The sequence below is a fragment of the Hordeum vulgare genome, chromosome 2H, assembly GCF_904849725.1.
Source record: "Hordeum vulgare subsp. vulgare chromosome 2H, MorexV3_pseudomolecules_assembly, whole genome shotgun sequence".
NCBI lineage: Eukaryota > Viridiplantae > Streptophyta > Magnoliopsida > Poales > Poaceae > Hordeum > Hordeum vulgare.
This window is the reverse complement of record NC_058519.1, coordinates 599,146,732-599,166,712: the sequence shown is the minus strand read 5'-3', so window position 1 is coordinate 599,166,712 and position 19,981 is coordinate 599,146,732. Positions and strand designations below refer to the sequence as shown.

The 19,981-nt window shown below is 48.2% G+C and overlaps 2 protein-coding genes across 2 annotated transcripts; both read left to right on the top strand.

Annotated features, from left to right (window-relative positions):
* Positions 1-987: 987 nt before the first annotated feature.
* Positions 988-6,990, top strand: LOC123427598 (protein argonaute 2-like). The gene is made up of 3 exons (XM_045111674.1): positions 988-1,602; positions 3,754-4,909; positions 5,324-6,990. Exons 1-3 carry the CDS (start codon positions 1,080-1,082, stop codon positions 6,786-6,788), a joined length of 3,144 nt encoding a protein of 1,047 aa, XP_044967609.1. The 5' UTR covers positions 988-1,079; the 3' UTR covers positions 6,789-6,990.
* A 6,663-nt stretch (positions 6,991-13,653) lies between these two features.
* Positions 13,654-19,713, top strand: LOC123427597 (protein argonaute 2-like). The gene is made up of 3 exons (XM_045111673.1): positions 13,654-14,235; positions 16,411-17,515; positions 17,952-19,713. Exons 1-3 carry the CDS (start codon positions 13,728-13,730, stop codon positions 19,399-19,401), a joined length of 3,063 nt encoding a protein of 1,020 aa, XP_044967608.1. The 5' UTR covers positions 13,654-13,727; the 3' UTR covers positions 19,402-19,713.
* The last annotated feature ends 268 nt before the right edge of the window (positions 19,714-19,981 follow it).

The window sequence follows — 19,981 nt, the reverse complement described above, 5'->3', positions numbered from 1 at the left end:
TGAGGACAAGCAATGAGTTAAGCTTGGGCGGAGTTGATAAGTCTCAAACGTACCTACCACCAAACATTTATTCTTTTGTTTCAGACTCTAATTTGCATGAATTGAATGAAACTAACCCGGAGAACCGTCCTAGTGTTTTCAACAGAACTTCCATGGTGTTGATTGTATGTAGAAATGAATGTTCTCAAAGTTGAATGATGACTTGGGGCCAGGACAACACGGGTGCCCATCCCCTCAGCGCGTCCTGATGACTTGGGGCCACCCCGTGGCTCCTCCTACCCTTATTCCAGTCCTATAAATTCCTAATATCGAAGGAAAATAAGGAGAAAAGTTTTCATCGCCGATGGTTATTTAGATTAGGTTTAGAGTACGGTTTAGTTAAAATATGTCGAGATGTAATGAATTTGCTCTGATTTAAATGAAAAGCACGAGATTTCATATAAAAGTTGTCTTACCATAAATGAATACCGTGTGATTTATTTAAATATCTATTAAATTTGTTCAGTCTCGTTATTTTTTTTCTTCTGAAAATGGAATAGATGTATGCATCTATAGTTGGGTGCCAACTTCTGCATCCGTGTCCGTGGATTGTCCCTCGGTACGTGGAGAGATGGGGTGTTCGGTTTGGGAGTCAATGTTGGAGATGTCCTTTACGGTGTTTTTGGAGTTTTCGCTACTCTATTCTAACAGAGTGTAGGCACTGAACTGCAAAAACGAGATCTAATCGGAAAGGAAAAGGGAAAAAGGGCCGCGACCGACCGAGACCGCGACCCCACGCGTCGCGCGGCAGCTTCCGTGACACGCTCCCGCCTGACTTGAGTTGACCCCTGTTTCCGGTTCTACCCCTGCTTCACCCCGCTCCGCTCCAGCTCCTTATCCCCGAAACCTCGGGGTAGAAATGTAACTGCCCGCCCTTGCCTCTCGCGCTCACGAACCCCACGACTTCCTAGTATAAACCGCTCGAATCGGCGGGCTGCCATTCCTCTGCTTCGGGCGGAAGCATCAGAGAAAATTTTGATCCAAACTTTCCTTAGCCATTTGATCTACGGACTGTGTCGCCGTTAGGGTTTGGCGTGGGCATGGATTACGAGCAAGGCGGCGGCGGTGGCCGCGGCCGCGGAAGATCTCGCGGCGGCGGAGGGCGTGGCGGGGCGCCCGGTGGCTACGGGCCTCAAGGAGGCGGCGGAGGCTACGGAGGAGGCGGTCAAGGCCGGGGCGCTCAGGGAAGCGGTGGAGGGTACGGAGGAGGCGGAGGCGGAGGCTACGGGCCCCAGGGGGGCTTGGAGGGCCGCGGAGGTGGCTACGCGCCTCGCGGCGGAGGTTACGCTCCTCGCGCCGGACGAGGCTATGGTCCTCAGGGAGGCGGCGAGGGCCGCGGAGGCGGCTACGGCGGAGGCGGGCCGGGAGGGCGTGGTCCTGGCGGTGGTGGGCGGGGGTACGGCCCCGGCGGTGGGCGTGGTGGGAACGCCTGGGCGCAGCCTGGCAGAGGGCCCGCCGGAGGACCCGGGGATTACGCCCCGGTGAGGGCGCCGGCGCCGGCACCAGCGTCTGCGGCAAGGAGGGTTGGGTCCGAGGAGGCGGGGGGCTCATCTGGATCCGTCGGTAAGCGCTTCCTCTGTCCTGCTTAATTTAGCATACTCTGTTCGGCAATGTTCGATACCTTGACGGTTCGTCAAGTCATCTAGGGATTTGTGATGGTAAATTGAGTCTACACGGTATGGTTCCACTTGTTTATGCGATTGATCAAGCCGTTCCTTATCCTCTGCGTCGATATGATGGTATAGCAGTGAACTTCTCATCGTTGGCTGAATGATGGGGGTGTGCGATCTGAACTGTATTTTGTTCGGCCCTTGCAGATTTGTGCACTATTCTTTGTCCTTGAGATGCTAGATTAATTTTCGTACCATCGTAGCATTGTGTGATCATAGCATAACATTCACCTCCTCGAGTTAGCTTAGGTTTCATATCATTTTGTGTTCGGTATGGACTGAAACAAGTAATTCTGAATTAGAGCTAACTGTACGATAATCTCCACTGGATCTTGGCTCATACTCCTACCTATTAGTGATTAACCTTATATCAAGTTTGTATCTGTCGGAAGCATTTAATTTAGGATGATAAGCTTGTTACTATCGTGTTATGCAAAACAAGCCAGAGGGATTTGTGGCAATTACTTGTTTATGCACACACATAAATTACTAATTTTGAATCATTTGCAATTTTTATTCCACTGTTTCCACATGAGAGTTAATTGTTTCAGAGGACACAGAGCACTTGTGAAAATGGGAAAGCTAGGATTTTAGGGAGCCTTATTTTGTTTGCCAGCTTCCGCTTTGAAAAGATTCATATACTGTTTTGTTACTACCCAAAGTTCTGAATGATTAGAAATTTTTCCTATGTCTAAGAGCATCTCCAACAGCCGCGCTACGCGCCGCGCCCAAAAAATGCATTTGCCGCGCGCGCTTCGGCTGGTTTAGCGCGGGGACAGGCGCTGGCTCCAACAGCCGCGCTATAATGCAGCGCGCGCGCCGCTCCAGCAGTGCCCAAAAATGCAGCGCGCACAATATTTTTTTAATACATAGATTGCATTCAAATAAAAAGGATACAAAGTTTATATTGCAACTAGATAGGTAGTTGGAAAACATAGATAGATATTCGGCGCTATATAGTTCGAAAACATATAAAAAAAACTAATCCCAGTCGCTCCAGTCATCTGCACCATCGTCGTCGTCGTTGGTGTCGTCAGAGGTCGACAGCCAGCAGTCCAACCAACGCTCATCTTCTTCAGTGAAGAAGGACCTCCCGCCTGCATTGACGAGGTCGGCCTGCGCACACGCCAACGCCTTCCGACGACGCCTATCCAAACGCTCCTCGCGGCGCCGGCGCGTGTCCTCCTCGCGGCGACTTGCCCAATATTGCTGCTCGTAGGCGACGTCCTCCGGGTGGCGCCGGCGCCACTCCGCCATGACCCGCTCGTCCTCCTGGGCGACGAGGAGGCGGCGCTGCAGCGAATTGTGCTCCGCACGATCTTGTGCGGAGTTCAGACGAGGCGGCGGGGCGAGGTCTAACGCCTGCTGGAGCGTCTGGACGTCCTGGAAATTCATTTGGCGGCTCGGCCTACCTAGGCGCCACGCCGCCGCGTCGAACGCGCGGGCGGCCTCGTGCGCCGTGTCGTACGTTCCGAGGCTAAGCCGTAGATCGCCGGAGCGTATCTCGGCGTAGAAGCCGCCGTGGGGGCGCTGGCGGACGCCGCGGTAGCCCGACGCAGAACGGCGGCGCGGCGGCATGGTGGCGCGTCGGGCGGCGGCGCGCTGGAGCGGCGGCGGAGCGCTGGGGCGGCGGCGGCGCGAGAGGCAGAGAGAGAGAGAGAGAGAGAGAGCACGTGGAGCGGTGGCGCGAGGGAGCGCGCGCTGCCTTTTATAGGCGCGCGGGAGGCGGCGCCGCAAAAATGACGCGCGAGAGGCCGCCATTTCGCGCGCGCGCGCAAGCTGTTCCCGCGCGCACGGTTTTCCCGCCGCCGCTGGAGCGCGCCTTTCTGCACCGCGCGCAGTAAAACTGATATTTAGCGCGCGCGCGCCTTTTTGCGCGGCTGTTGGAGATGCTCTAAGTGAATCACATGCTAAATCTACTCAAAATTTTGATTTGGGAAAATTTTGTATGAGAACATTAATTGGAAGGGGAAAATATTGTTTTGTTGAGTATTTTCCTTGTGTAAACTTACCTTGTTTCTAAGTGATCTTCCTTTTCTGCTAGAACGGATCAGCTCCAAAGAAGTGGCAAAATTAGAACCATTAGCCCCCCCAGTTGCTGCGTCTCCCAATGGCATACGGGTGCCAATGCGGAGACCTGATGATGGTGGATCATTATGTCAAGCCAGGGTCCAGCTTTTGGTAAACCACTTCATAGTCAAGTACCCAAAGTTGTCAACCTTTTTTCACTATGACATAGATATCAAGTTCGATCCAGCGTCTTCAAAGGTTTCTGGCAAGGAGCTGTCCAATGCAGATTTTCTTTCTGCAAAGGCTGAGCTTTTCAAGGATGACAGCTTTCGGCAGCTTTCATCAGCTGTTGCTTATGATGGAAAGAGAAACCTATTTACTGCTGCACAACTGCCAGAAGGTTTATTCCGTGTCAGAGTTCATTCAAAGACCTACATTGTGTCAGTAGAGTTTAAGAAGCAGCTTCCTTTAAGCCAAATCTCAGAGTTGCCTGTGGCTAGGGAGATCTTACAGGGTCTTGATGTCATTGTGCGCGAGGCTTCTACCTGGCGCAAGATTATACTTGGTCATGGATTTTACTCACCAGACAGCAAAGTGGATATGGGGTCAGGTGTTGTGTCTATGAAAGGAACCCAGCAGACCCTTAAACATACTCAGCAGGGACTGGTCCTATGTGTCGACTATTCAGTTATGCCATTTCGCAAAGATGGACCTGTTCTGGATATTGTGCGGCAGTTTATAAAGCCCCTTCCCCTTGACTACAGGACAGCACTGAACAAGACTCATCGGGAAAAGTTGGTGTATGAGCTCAAAGGCCAACGTATTACTGTGTCCCACCGGAAGACTAAGCAGAAGTACACTATTCAAGGCTTCACTGATTTGCCAGCCAGCCAGATCACCTTTTTAGATTCAGAATCAGGACAGACAAAGAGACTCGTTGACTATTTTTCTCAGCAGTATGGCAAGGTGATCGAGTATCAGATGCTTCCATGCCTGGATTTGAGCAAGAGCAGAGATAAACCAAACTATGTGCCCATTGAGCTTTGTAAGCTTGTTGAAGGACAGAGGTATCCAATGGCAAATTTGAACAAGGACACTGAGAGAGCACTGAAAGGCAAGGCTTTAATCAAGGCAGCTGAGCGAAAGTGGGAGATTGAGACCGCGGTCAAAGCCGAAGATGGGCCTTGCAGGTAACTATTTGAGTTCGAATCAATTTATATTGTTTGCAAATGTATAACCATCCGTTAGTATTTTGGTCATAGGAAACTAAACATGTTGCAGTATTTAACTGGTACTATGATAACTTAATGCTCTTTTTACAAATATACCTCTACCATAATACTTAATATGGATGCTATTACATTCTTGGTAGAGAGAGTATTTCTGAACGGAGGGAGTAGACTGTAACCATGCAATCAGTATGTACTCGTATTTGCCAACTCATGTTCTCATTTGCTTGTTTGTGTTCCTGATATTTAAGCCCTTCTCTGTCTTATTTCTTTTGCGAAGGCACAATACGAACTTGAGAACAGATGTTTATCTTTTTTTATGGAAAAATGAAAAAAAAAGTTTGTACCAGGTACTAATCACCATTTTATTTCCAGGGGAGAAATAGCTCAACAGTTTGGGATCTCTTTGGATGTAAAGATGATGGAAGTCACCGGCAGGGTCCTTACTCCTCCCTCGCTGACACTCGGCTCCTCCAGAGGAGGTCCTGGCAATATCAGTATCACTCCATCTAACTGCCAGTGGAACCTCATGGGGAAGAAACTGGTAGAAGGCAAAGCACTCCAGTGTTGGGGCATTGTCGACTTCAGTGCACGGCCATCTCACAACAAGCAGCAACCGCTTGATGGGAACATGTTTATTAACTATATCGTCAGGAAGTGCTGTGACCTTGGCATTCAGATGAACAAGACAGCATGTTTTGTGCATCTATCAGAAATGTCAGTGCTATCGGATCCACACCAACTGCACGAGGAGCTGAACAAAGCAAAGCAGGCTGCGGTGAAGAAGAACCAGAAGCTGCAACTCCTCTTCTGCCCGATGTCTGAGCAGCATCATGGGTACAAGACACTGAAGCTGATCTGCGAGACGCAGCTGGGGATCCAAACCCAGTGTTTCTTGAGCCACCTCGCAAACAAAACCCAGGGCCAGGACCAGTACATGTCCAATCTTGCTCTCAAGATCAACGGCAAGCTCGGGGGCATCAACACCCAGCTCCAGGACAAGCTCCCACTGGACAACGGTGTTCCTTACATGTTCATAGGCGCAGACGTGAACCACCCATCACCTGGGAATGGGGAGAGCCCGTCGATAGCAGCCGTGGTTGCGTCCATGAATAGGGGCGCCACCAAGTATGTGCCTAGAATCCGTGCCCAGCCGCACCGCTGTGAGGTGATCAAGAACCTCGGTGAGATTGTCCAAGAGCTTATTGGTGTCTTTGAGAAGAAGGCCGGCGTAAAGCCTCAGAGGATCATTTACTTCCGTGATGGCGTGAGTGATGGGCAGTTCGAGATGGTCCTTAACGAGGAGCTTGCGGACATGGAGAACGTGATCAAGGTGAAGGGCTACTCTCCAACGATTACCGTTATTGTGGCCAAGAAGCGGCACCACACGCGGCTGTTCCCCAAGGAGCACAACGAGCCGCTGCAGACGAAGAACGGCAATGTGCTCCCTGGCACGGTGGTGGACACCAGAATTGTTGACCCCGTGACGTACGACTTCTACCTGTGCAGCCACAACGGGCTGATTGGGACCAGCCGGCCGACGCACTACTACAACCTGATGGACGAGCATGGCTACGGGTCAGACGACCTGCAGAGGCTGGTGTACAACCTCTGCTTCGTGTTCGCGCGCTGCACCAAGCCCGTGTCGCTGGCGACGCCCGTCTACTACGCCGACCTGGCGGCGTACCGCGGCAGGCTCTACTATGAGGGCATGCTGGCGTCCCAGCCCCAGGTGCGCAGCTCGTCGTCGTCAGCCTCCTCCACAGCGGCGGGGGCTTGTGACTTCAGCAACTTCCCGACGCTGCACGTGGATCTTCAGGACAACATGTTCTTCATCTGATGCCGGCTTCTCACCGGTGCCGCTTAGCGTCTTGGTCCGGTAGAACATATATACAGACTGCTTCATATGGTCTGAACTTGGTCCGGTAGAACATATATACAGATTGCTTCATATGGTCTGAACTTGGTCCGGTAGAACACGTACTCCGAACTGTTTCGTATGGTCTGAACTTTGAACTTGGAACGTATTGCTGGTTCTGTCATTGTGCGTGTGCTTCAGGTCTGTGTCTTTTAACTATAGTTATGTGGTTGCCTGGCCTCTTTGCCAGTCTGATGATATGCAAAGCCACAACGGCTTGACTTAATCTTGGGTTATAGATTTTGGTGTTGAAATTCCATGGAAGTTCTAACAACTTTTGATTCATTTCATCATTTCATAATCTGAAAGTTGGGAATTTGTGTTTCGTCAGGGACAAGTAGCTTCAGACTGATCTTAAAACTGTACATGTCATGAACAGATTGCAGCAGTTATGGCGAAGTCTCTTCTCGACCTGGAGGAACATAAGAGGACCAATCAGATAGCTCGGATCTGCCGTTGATTCACAAATAACAAGAACTTACACAGGAAGTAGAGGCCTGCGCAACGAATTCAACATTTAGAAGCACCGGTTCTCTTCTCATGAATTCAGTAGTAACTAGTCATGTCTACACAAATAATTGCCCGGAGAAAAATGACTACAAATAAGCTCTAAACATCTCAGAAGATTACTTCTTTTCTGAACTTGACAGCGTGACCTGCGCAAGTTTACCTGTTTGTGTACCTGACAGAACCGAAGAACTTTCAGCAGGCCTTGAAAGCATCAGGCATAGATAGATGTAGATAGTCCGTTGGAGCCGAGCAGCAAAAGCACCTGCAAGTCGATTAGAAATGAGAGCAGACCGATCGATAGTCACGCACCGATGAAGTGCAAAGAGCAACACCAAGGCCGAGCGCAATGCTTTTTTTTTTTAGGGTTACCGAGCGCAATGCTGAATTGTCATGCACACAGAACAGGTTGAGGTGTGAAGCAACCAACAAATAGTGCTGACGCGGTGGCATCCCAAAAGTCCAGTAAACGAAGGCATGTGACCTCTTGAATTAATGATGGTATTTGTAACAGAAAATAATCACAGGATTAATTGTGTGCCTGAAGGTTTTTCATGGTTTAAAATAAACGATTTAATGATGTTGAATTAATTTACGAATATTAGTCACTAGTATCACTCGCCCTCAACCCCTCGCCTCCCATCCCCGACGTCATCCCCTCCCCCCCTGGACGACTCGGGCGGCGGTGCCCATCTCCTTCCCCTCGCCTCCTCACCACCTTCCCCCAACCTCGCGGAGTCGGGTGGGCATGGGGATCAACGGCACAGCGGCGGCAACATCCTCATTGGGACGCGACGGACTGTTGTACACTGGATGCATGCTCGCAGCGGCGGTGGGTCAGATCAGATCTGACCCCGGAACTGCGGCTGAGGCATGGTGGGTTTGGTCTCCCGTCGGATCCAATCCGGCTGGTACGACCTCCATGTGCAACGGTGGTGATCGGTGGCGGTCCCGTGCACAAGATGCTAGATGACGGGTCCTCGAGCGGATCTGGGTACAAACCGTACTCTTGGCACGTTGCCAAGATCGGCGATGGCGACATTTTTATGCGTCCTCACCTTCTTGAAGGCATCGTCATGGAGAAGCTCTAGGCTGCTATCCGCTTCCTCCCGAGGACACCCTAGATCGATGGATCGGATGACGAGGACGCTCATGTGTCGTACCCCTCTTGAGGGCGTCATTCTTGGAGGTGTGCATAGGCTTGAGAGACCAGTGGGGGGCATCTACAATGGGGTGACATTCCCTGTGACGAATCGACGTTGTGGAGTCTTAGCCGTGAGGCGTAGCGAAGTCTTGACGACGGATGCATGATGATGAATGTGCGTAGAGAGGAGGTGGTGTATGACGATGTGGGGGCATCGATGGCAGACCTGACAAGTTCGATGCGTCGGTACCTGCTCTGAAGATGGATTGATGGAAGACGATGAAGGCGACCTATGAGAGTGCGTCGGACCGGTTTGTGCCCCAGACCTGATATGTGGCTTGGTCGGGGCAGTCGGCTTTAGATGTTAGGCTTTAGTGCAATGTCTGTTTGGTATTCGACTCAAACATTCGGCACCTGTTCATCAATGGATAGGAGTAACGACAAATGTTGCTAAGACGACGGCTTTAGACATATTTATATATAATTTGTAAGGTCTTTATAAATAATTAATAAAGTTGTTGCATCCATCTTCTAGATGAAGAGGCCGGGGGTAATCCACCTTTTCGAAAAAATGTCACTAGTATGAAGGAAAATACCAGGATACACCGTAGATGAACCCCATAAACAAATTTCACACAAAAATTAGCAATTCAGGAAGAAGACAAAAAATTGAAAAAATCAAACGAACTTGATCTACTGACAATTTCCAGTTGGCTTGGGAAGGGTTCAAAGTGGCTTTCAAGACATCAAGATTGATCAAGGCGTCAAGATAAGGGTTGACCAAGATAAAGCTCAAAAATCGAATTCTATATGGCTAACACAAGGCGCAAATGAGGTATCACATGGGATCTTGTGGTATGGTAGAACTAACCCATACTATGTGCTTTCCATTTAGGTGACTCGTGGGCTAGCAACAAAAAAAAAGTAGCCCATGTAAGGATGACATCAAGTGAAGATGATTATGTGATGGACATATGAAGATGTATTACAAGGAGAGGCCCCCCATAGTATACTAGAGAGATGTTTGAAGAACTTCACCAAGCTTTTGAGAGACATTATATTGATGAGTTGGCATATGCTTGAATCCTGAAGGTCCATCTATGAATTATTCTTACATGCAAAGAAGATACATGATGCAATGCTTCACACGTGGCTTATAAGGGAGCTACCTCAAGTCTTCACCAAGTGACGTGACCAATATTATATTTCCAAATTGAGCCAAGCGTTCACATCAACATCAAGTTCAAGTGTAATGCTCAAGGCAAATGTATAAACTAGTTAGGTTTTCCTAGTTTCGTCGGTGTCATGGTTCTCGTGGTTCTCGGTGAGAGACCCCATTATAGGTTTGATAGTCGTACTATCAAGGCGGGCTTTTGGGCGGTAGGTTGTCCACGTCGTGCGTAGAGTGTTGAAACCTTTGAATTATTTGCATCCTAGGTTTTATTTTATCGTGGGAAGTTCTTCATGTGAGGACCTTGAGATTTTCAATAGCTTCAGAACGGGCCCAAGATCATCGAAATCGGAGTTCGTATGAGAAAAACATGCATATTTCAATGTTGTTATCCACACTTTTCTGTGTAGCCTAAAAGTTCTAGGGATACCTCCACGGGGACATTCCGAGAAGGCTAGACTCCAGAGTAACCTCTGGATATGTCCATAAACTTCTGGGTCAGTCGGAAGTTGGTTCCAAAACCTCCGAGACGAACCTTCGAGAGGCGCTGGGAGCCCCAATGGGCAGATTTGGTTGACCCCTATTAAAGGGGCCTTCTTCCTCATCGGTTGAGGGGCTTTTAGATTTGAGATTTTCCCGTTCCTTTGAGCTCAAGCCTGGAAACTCCAATCTATTTGGGGGAAACTATCCCATGGATCTAGGATTTATGTGTTGACCTCCTCCACTGTTCCTCTCCTCTCCCATCCCTCCATAGCATTAGTTGCTTCGGGTGAGAGAGAGAGAGAGAGAGAGAGAGAGAGAGAGAGAGAGAGAGAAGGAGGGAGGGAGGGAGGGAGGGAGGGAGAGTGAGGGAGAGGGATAGGGGGAGGGGAGGGAGAGGGGGAGATGGGATTTTTGCATTCTTGTGTTCTCGCTTTGCATTTGTTGCATCACTATGAGCTCTCCCCTCCAATTTGTTCGAGTGAGAGTTTTGTGGGCTTGTTACTCTTGGGGGCCACCACCTCCTAGACGCTTTGGTGGTTGTTTCCTTGGTGACCTTTTCGTGGAATTGTAAAGAGGCCCAAGTTACTCCATCGTGATGATTATGAAGTGGTCTTGGAGCGCGTCATAGTGCAGGAAGAAACTAACAATACTGATTGCGAATTGTCTTTATTGTCATATCTTAAGGGGAGAATAGGCCGCACCTTCGTGGTAACATGCATCCGTCTGATGGAGACTAGAGTGTAGGTGGATACTTGAACTTCGGGAACATATCGGTAGCCTCTTGTCCCCTTTACTTTTCACAATTCCTACTTGCTACTATTGATATATGTTGTGACTAGTGTGACTTGCTAGCTTGTATTGTTCATTTTCGTATCTTGTGGAAGCTTGTATTGCTACTATCGCTTGCTAGTGTCCTCGTTGTTCTCATCTTGTTTAGCTAAAAGTTGTTGGTGCGCTTTGTTGAGCCTAGTATTTAGGATTTGTTCATGAAATTATTCACCTAAGCTTACTTTTGTATTAGGATAAATCCAAATCCGTAAAAAAATAAAACGCCTATTCATCCCACTCTAGGTGACACCATGATCCTTTTATTAGTGACCCAGTTGCTTGTCTGAGCTAATGACTACAGTGACATAGTGTGTGAATGGTTCTCCTAGTTTGGATCTAGTTTTGTCGAGATGGTGATTCAAGAGGTGTAGGAGAAAACTAGGGTTGATGAGTACGTGGTATCGAACAATGCATGGAGTTAACTCAGACGACTTTGCCCATTAGCTCGGTAGGGGTTCGCTCCCTTGGTTTGTTCTTCAAAGATAAAAGCATCAATTGACCCTAACGACATGAGGACTTATAAGTTATAGGAGTTACTTCATGACATTGACTACATCAAGTACCGACATCGTCTACCTTGGTGGTTGCGTTCCCGAGCATCTTTAGTTACACAACACCGTGTTCCTTGCTTGAAGCACCCGTTCATGTGTAGCTCGAAGAGGTTGAATACATGTTAGCAGAGGCTTTTTGGAATTTTCCAAAGGAAACAATCTCAAAAAAATCATCGATGAGGGTGTGCAAGAGATTGTGAAGTCTTATCTTCCTACAAGAAGCCACTCATGAGGTATTATCTCTTATTGAGAGTCCTACCATACCCCCTCGAGCCGCCTCCCCAGGGCGTCGCCAAGGAGGCTAACTCTAGAGCTGCCAGAAGTACCCTACCATCATTGTCGCCCCTTCTGTCGCTACCACCAGCATAGCACGCGGTGGTGGCGGGCCCGATGTCGAAGGGGACTAGGCGCTAGACGTGGAGCTCTCCCGTGTTGCAAATGGGGCTTGTCCAGTGTGGAGATCATGCGTAACTGTTATGGCGACGTCCCTGGTCGTGTGACGGGAACGATCGCCTCCATGGCCCATGGGAGCTCACGTGCTTCTATGACGATGATGGGTGGCGACATGCCGTGGATGTGGTCCCCACCCACATATGTTATCGGTATGGCTGGTGGACGACACACGACGTGTAGACGGGTCAGCGAGGGATGCTGGTTCCATGTTGGCATTCCGGTGTTTGTGCACGGTGTCACGATGTAGCTCAGCGTGGATCCGATCAATGACTAGTTCGGAGTGGTGCGATTGCCGGTGAAAAATCCGTCGACGTTGGTCATGGGGGACATTGGCGTCGTCTTGGACGTCATCTCCTTGTTAGAAGACATTGTTTGCAATCATCGTCACATCGTTCCGTCTGCTCTCGGGGAAACCCTAGATCTGGGTCTCCCAAATCGAACGATGAGGGTGCCTTCGATGCTGTTCTCCTTCTTGGAGGCATCATTTGGAACAGATGCTAGCTGGAGGGTGACATTGTCTAGCGTCATGGTGACGTTGCCGACAGCAAGGTCGAGCAAGGTGAATACAATTGATCCCTCGTGAAGCTAGGACGAAGGAAGATGGCAGCAGCTGATTCTAGAGCATGTGCACGCGATGCATGCTGAGGGTTTGCTTGACCGGTTGATGCTCACGGCTTACCGTTGGGCGGCTTCATAAGGCCATCGTATTAGATGACGCGTGTTGGTGCAAGGTCAATGCGCATCATCAAAGCTTGTACGATATAGGTCGTTAGGAAGGTGGCTATGGACTGATCCATGTATATGTTTTGAGAGGTTGTGTTGAATAATATAATATAAATAATTATGTACATCCTTAGATGTAGTGGCCATGGGTTCAAACCTCCCTTTCAAAGAAAAAAGGCTACTCATGCTGACGACGACCCAGTTAATTTGTGTCTTGTTGGAGGTTATGTTTGATCTTTTTGTTCAGAAGGTTAGACACGGATACATGTCTGGTTGCTTGCAAAGATTTGTTTTAGGCCTAGGTACCCTTGTATATGTCTAGAACTAAGTGCCTTGATAGATAGTCGTTTGCTTTGTTTGTGGGTCCGAGTTTCATCATTATCCACATCAATTCACTTGCAATGCATACACTACAAACAATACATTTTGGTATGTATATATCATCACAATTCTACCAAATAATCCCAAGATAGGTTTTGAAATGTTAGACAACTTATGTTAAATAAGTGGAATAAACTATTTAATATTTTTTATAAAAGAGGGGTGCCATATAACTCGCTTCCCATTTCGTTAATTGGTGATGAAACTTGAAACCAACGAAACAAGTCACAAAGGGTTGTTTGAAACAAATACAAAGGGTTGTTTTGTCTATATATGAATGTATTTAGTCACGTTTTAGTAATTAGATACATCCATTTCTAGACAAGTCTAAGACAAGAATTTTAGGACGGAGGGAGTACTACGTAGCTCATTTCCCCATAGTGCCCCTGTCTCACCCCAACTGAAACGCGGGCGTGCTATAGGCAAAAACGTCATTTCCCCTTCTCAAAATCATCGCGCTCGCCCCCCCGCGTTCAGTCTCGCGCCTGATATAAGTAGGGCCCAGCGCCGTTCCCCCAACCGCCTCCCCCATTCGAAATTCTAGAGGGGAAAAAATTCCTCCAAAATCCCAAACCCTCCCCCATCAATCCGTCGCTGCTTCGACCGACCTCCGCGTGGAGATGTCCAATCAGCGCGGCGGCGGATACGGGGGCCGCGGCGGCGGCCAGGTGAGCCTCAGCCGCGACGGAGGAGGTGGCGGCGGTGGGGTTGCCGACGCCGACGAAGACGGTTTTACTCCTGTCAGAAGCCAGAGCCGCAGGAGAAGCAGCGGGGGCGGCGGAGGCGACGGGGCCAGCGGTGGAGGCGTCCCCCTCGAGCCAAGCGGACGAGGTCCAAGGAATGTACCTCGGGGCCCGCACTCCCATGGGCACGACGACCACGCGCAGCAGCAACAGCAGCATCGCGGCCGTGGCATCGCGGACCGCGGCGGAGGCGGCTGGAATCACGGCAGGGCCGACAGCGACAGCTCTTACGGTCGACACCAGGGCCACGGCGGAGGCGGCTTCCAAGGCCAGCACCGCTCGTCGCAGGAGCAGCAGCGTCGCAACTGCCGGCCGTACGACCCGCCATGGTGGGCGCTGAAGGAGACCCCACAGGCGACGAGCTCGCCCTCTTCGGGACCTGTTGGTAAGCACCGTTTCCTGATTCTACTTGCGAGCCTTGTGAACCTCTGAAATTTTCGAAACATGGACGGTTGGTCGAGCAAGTGTTTCGTGATGGTTAGTCAGTTAGAGCCTTCCCTGCTTGATTTCGTGTATGCGGTTGATCGGGGCCATGCGTTTCTCCAACCGTACTGTTTATCTTTTGAAATTACGGGTCTGTGGTTGCAAATTTTGTTGGCCGTGTGTTGATTCAGAGTAGCATTTGCGTTGGTGTGATCTCAGATTGTTTTATATTTTGTTTCCGGTTCCTGATTACGCAGTATCTCAAGTTTTATACGGTTCTGTTGACTGTTGTACTATTACGAACTCCAGGTTTATAGATCGAGATAATATGATTGGGGACTATCTATCTGTTTGATAAGTTCCCTTTGCTGCATTATCTGTACTAGAGCTGTACCTATATAGCACCTATTGATGCATATTATTCTCTTGTATCTTGAATCCATAGGAAGCGTTTGATTCTTAGTTTGATAGGGTCATTACAATCCTGTTTTGCTTGAAAAAGTGGGATGAAGATGTGGTGTTGAACTCTCTTACATGCTAACTGAACTTCTAAACTGTTGTTGGTAACCTCTGTTCCGCAATTTTGAGATGCCAAATGATTGTTTGAGAGGATGCAGAGCATATGAGATAAAAATCCTGTCAGGCAGCACTAGAATACATGAAAACATCAGAGTTTGGTATGCCACCTTGTAGTTTCAGAACATTTAGGAAATCATTTAACTTACCAATATCCTTTATCAAGAATACATGAAAGCATCAGAGTTTTCACCAGTGAAAACCTGTATCTGATTCTTGTTGGGATTTTTCTATGAATATGTTATTTCACAAGTAGGCTTGTATTAGTGCGTCAATGGATCAGTTGCTTCATGCTATGGTTTGGAGTCAGCATGGAGAACTTTAGGCCTTGTGGGGGCACCATTTGCAGTACTGTTTCCTGATTTTACTTGCAAGCCTTGCGAACTCTGCCATGATTTGTTCGTTCCTCTGAAATGTTTGAAACATGGGCGGGGTTGATCGATCAAGTGATCAGCGATTTTGTGATAGTTAGTCTTTAGAGCCTGTGTTGTTCGATTTCACGTATGTGGTTAGTCAAGGCGATTCGTTTGTCCAGGCATCCATGTTGTAGTAGCGCGGACTGCTATCTTGTTTGAAGCTATGGGCCTGTGATTGCAATTTTTGTTAATTGTGTGCTGATTTAGAGTAGCATTTGCATTGGTGTAATCTTAGATTGTTTCTTAGTTTGACCACCATTCATGATTATGCAGTATATGAAGTTCTATACGCTTCTGTTTGTAGTATTGTGGATGCCCAAATGTGCTTCTTTCTTTATGGATCGAGATAGATTGGAATGAGGTTTATCTCTCTGCGTGATAAGTTCCATGTGCTGCATGCCTCCATTGCTTCATGATTATGCAGTTTCTCAAGTTTCATACGGTTCTGTTGTAGTATTATGAATGCCTATGTATGCTCCAAGGTTTATAGATCGAGGTAAATAGGAATGAAGGTTAACTCTCTGTATCATAAGTTCCCTTCACTGCATTGTCTGTATTTACAGCTGTACTTATAGCAGCTATTGATCCATCTTATTCTCTTGTCTTGAATCCATGGGAAGTGTTTGGTTCCTAGCCTGATAGGGTCATTATAATCCTGTTTTGCTTGAAAAAGTGGAAGATATGGTGATGAATTCGCCTACATGCTAACTGAACTTCTAAACTGTTATTAGTAACCTCTGTTTCGCAATTCCGAGATGGTAATAATTGTTTTAGAGGATGCACAGCATATGAGATAAAAGGAAATCCTGTCAGATAGCAGTAGTGTTTGGTATATCACCTTGTAGTTTCAGAACATTTAGGACATCGTTTAACTACCGTATTCTTTATCAGAAGACAAGAAAGAAAGCATCACAGTTTTCACCAGTGAAAACCTGTACCTGATTGTTTTTGGAACTTTTTTCTTATGAGTGTGTTATTTCATAAGTAGGCTTCCGCAATTTAATTTGGGTCTGCCCAACCCAAACTTTGAGGGAAACTGTAGCTTTTGGTGATTCTCCATTCCCCCCCTCTAACAGCATGCTAAGTTACTGTTTTGCTTGTGTGTAAACCCTCGTTGTTTCTAACTGCTCTTGTTCCCCCTCTAGGCTGTGCTGTCCCACTTGAAAAGATAGAAGTCAAACTTATTGTGAACCACTTCAGAATCATGTTTGGGGTATCAGCTATCTTTTGCTATGATATCAAGCTATCTTCTGGGGCTTCAGGAAGCTTGGACCTCTCCATGGCAGACCAGAGTTTTGTAATGGCTAAACTCTTGGAGATACTTAAGCGGCCTCCAGATTCATTAGCTGCTGTGTCTGATGGCAAGGGCCGTCTGTTCACCTCCGCCGAACTGCCAGAAAGTGTATATCAAGTGGAAGTCCGTTCACGGACCTACAATGCATCAGCAGAGCTCAAGCAGAAGCTGCTGCCGAGGGAAGCCCTTCAGCCACCTGTGGCTAAAGGGATCTTGCCGGCTCTTGATGCCATTGTGCGTGAGGCCTCTAGCTCAGGCAAGATTATCATCGGTCAGACATTTTATTCACAGCAGCAGCGTCCTAAGATCAGCTATCATGATGGGGCCTTTACTATTGAAACTCTGAAAGGAACCACGCAGACCTTAAAAGCCACCGAGCAAGGGCTGGTGTTATGTGTGGACTGTGCAGATATGGAATTTTGCAAAGATGGAAGCCGTGTTCTGGATCTTGTTAAGCACTTGGTGAAGCGGCTTGACACTGGGATTCCCTTTGACATGGAAACAACTCTGGACGAGAAACAACGGAAATATTTGGAGCGTCAGCTGAAAGGCCTCTGTATCACAGTGAATTACCTGAAGAAGTCCTCCAAAGGGAAAGACAATGGGACCAGAATTCGGAAGTACAGGGTTCAAGGTTTAACAGCTGAGCCTGCACAACTTATCACCTTTGAGGATTTCGATGCAGGGAAGCCCCCCCATAAGCTTGTTGAGTATTATCGTGAGCAGTATGAAGTGGCGATTAAGTATAAGATGCTTCCATGCTTGGATTTGAGCACCAAAAATGGCAGACCAAATTATGTCCCGATTGAGCTCTGTAGTCTTCATCGAAGGCAGAAGTATCCCAAGGACAATATGCTAAAGGGTTCCAAGCATAAGCCGAGGGACAAGCCACTTAAATCAGAGGCCCGTAAAAAGATGATTCTGGATATGGTAGAACCTCCAGAAGGGCCTTGCAGGTAACTGTTTTGAGTTTGGGTGCCCTTCTACTGTTAGTAAACGCCTGACCATGCATTCTTTCTTTTTGTCAAATCTGGGAACTTAATTTATCGTGCTGTTTATTTGTTAAATCCAATGCAATGCAATTTGCTAGATATTTAGTTCGATAGTTTTTCTGTGTAAACAGTAGATCTACAAAAAAAACCTGAAAGTTGTGCTAACATAGACGCTAATTAAAAAAATGAAGTTTAACCATGCTTGGATTCAGTATAAGAATGAAGTTTAACCAGGTTTGTTCAAGTTATCTAAGTATTTTGACTATTTTATGGAATTCTCTTTCTTTGGACGGAATTGATCTTTGCCTTCCTTTCAAGAAAGGATCTGATCTTATTTTAATTTTTTTAGCAAACTGAACTCATGTTTATCATCAGTCACTAATTATCATTTTACTTTCAGCAGTAGCAGAGGCCAGCAATTTAACATTACATTGAACAGAGGGATGACAGAAGTCACGGGTACTATTCTTGCTCCTCCTACCCTGACACTTGGCTCCTCCAGTGGCCGCCGCAACTACAATATCAGCAAGAAAAACTGCCAGTGGAACCTCATGAATGATATGATGCTGATAGACGGCAAAGTACTGAAGTGCTGGGGCATTCTCGACTTCAGTGCTACGTCATCTGACTCCTTCCAGGAAAAGCTTGATGTAAAAAAGTTCATTGGCAATATCGTCAGAAAGTGTGTTGCCCTTGGTATTCACATGGAGAAAAAAGATTGTACTGTGGTTCGTTCAGAAATGTCGGTGCTATCTGATCCGGGCAAACTGCGTGAGAAGCTTATCCAGGTGAAGAAGGATGCCGAGAAGCACACACAGAAGAAGCTGCAGCTCCTCTTCTGCCCGATGTCTGAGCAGCACCATGGATACAAGATACTGAAGATGATCTGTGAGACAGAGCTGGGAATCCAAACCCAGTGTCTGTTGAGCCAGGTGGCAAACAAAGAAGGCAATAGCCAGGACCAGTACTTGTCCAACCTTACCCTCAAGATCAACACTAAGCTCGGAGGCAGCAACATGCGCCTATCTGATGAGCTTCCAAAGGTGACTGGCACAAGTTTCATGTTCATCGGCGCGGACGTGAACCACCCGCCTCCACGAGACACGGAGAGTCCGTCGATTGCAGCTGTTGTGGCGTCCATGGATTGCCCTAGCGCCAGCCAGTACGTGACGAGAATCCGTCCCCAGAGGAACCGCCAGGAGAAGATCGACAACCTTGGTACCATGTGTAAGGAGCTCCTCGAAGTTTACAAGAAGAGGAACGGCGGCGTCAAGCCAGCAAAGATCATATACTTCCGCGACGGTGTGAGCGACGAGCTGTTCGATATGGTCCTCGACAAGGAGCTAGTGTCAATGAAGGAAGGTATCTGCGAGGGTGGCTACTCGCCGACGATCACAGTGATCGTGGCCAAGAAGCGGCACCACACGCGGCTGTTCCCCAACGACAGAAAAGAGCTGCGGACAGATAACGGCAATGTGCTCCCTGGCACGGTCGTCGACACCGTCGTGGTCGACGGGTCGCACGATGACTTCTTCCTCTGCAGCCACGATGGGCTGCACGGGACAAGCCGGCCGACGCACTACTACATGCTGAAGAACGCGCACGGCTTCGAGCGCGTGGACCTGCAGAAGCTGGTGTACCGCATGTGTTTCGTGTTCGCGCGCTGCACCAAGCCGGTGTCGCTGACGGCGCCCATCAAGTACGCCGACATCGCGGCCTACCGTGGCAGGGACTACTACGACAGCAGGATGGCGTCCCTGCAGTACCACCAGGTCCCCGCGGGTCCTCCCCTGTTCAGGGATATGCCCGAGGTGCACGAGGCTCTCAAAGACAGCATGTTCTTCATCTGATGGCGCCTGCTTTTCAGCGTGGTAAGCCCCAATCCAACCCTGCGTTCTGCTTCTTGTCTGCGCCTTCTTGCTGTGTATGGTGAAGGCCTTTGGCGCTTCTGTTAGGGTACATGTTTGCTGTGTTCAGTACTACAATGCTCGTCAAATTGACTCTTTACAGCTTTGCTGTGTTCTGTACATGCTCGCCAAATTGGCTCTTACAGCTTTGCTGTCTTGTGTACATGCTCGCCGAATTGGCTTGTTACAAACTTGTTCTGCACACATTCTGTTACTGTAAAAGTGTAAATCAACAAAGAACTACTTTCAGTCTTCCTTCTTTTTTGCTTTGTCATATTTCATATTCCAGCAGATGTTGGATGTAAGATTTCCAACATGTTGAGAACTGCAGTCCTGATTCCTGAGAAAGGATATGATTTTTTTTACATTTCTTTTAGTATGTACAAGGCACACAGTTAGAGCACCTACAACTGGATCTTGCAAATCCCCCCCCCCCCCCCCCCCTCAAACGACCGCGGACGCGCCTGATCAGTGTCTCAAATAATTCATTGTACATCCGGACATTTCATATTAGAATCCTTAA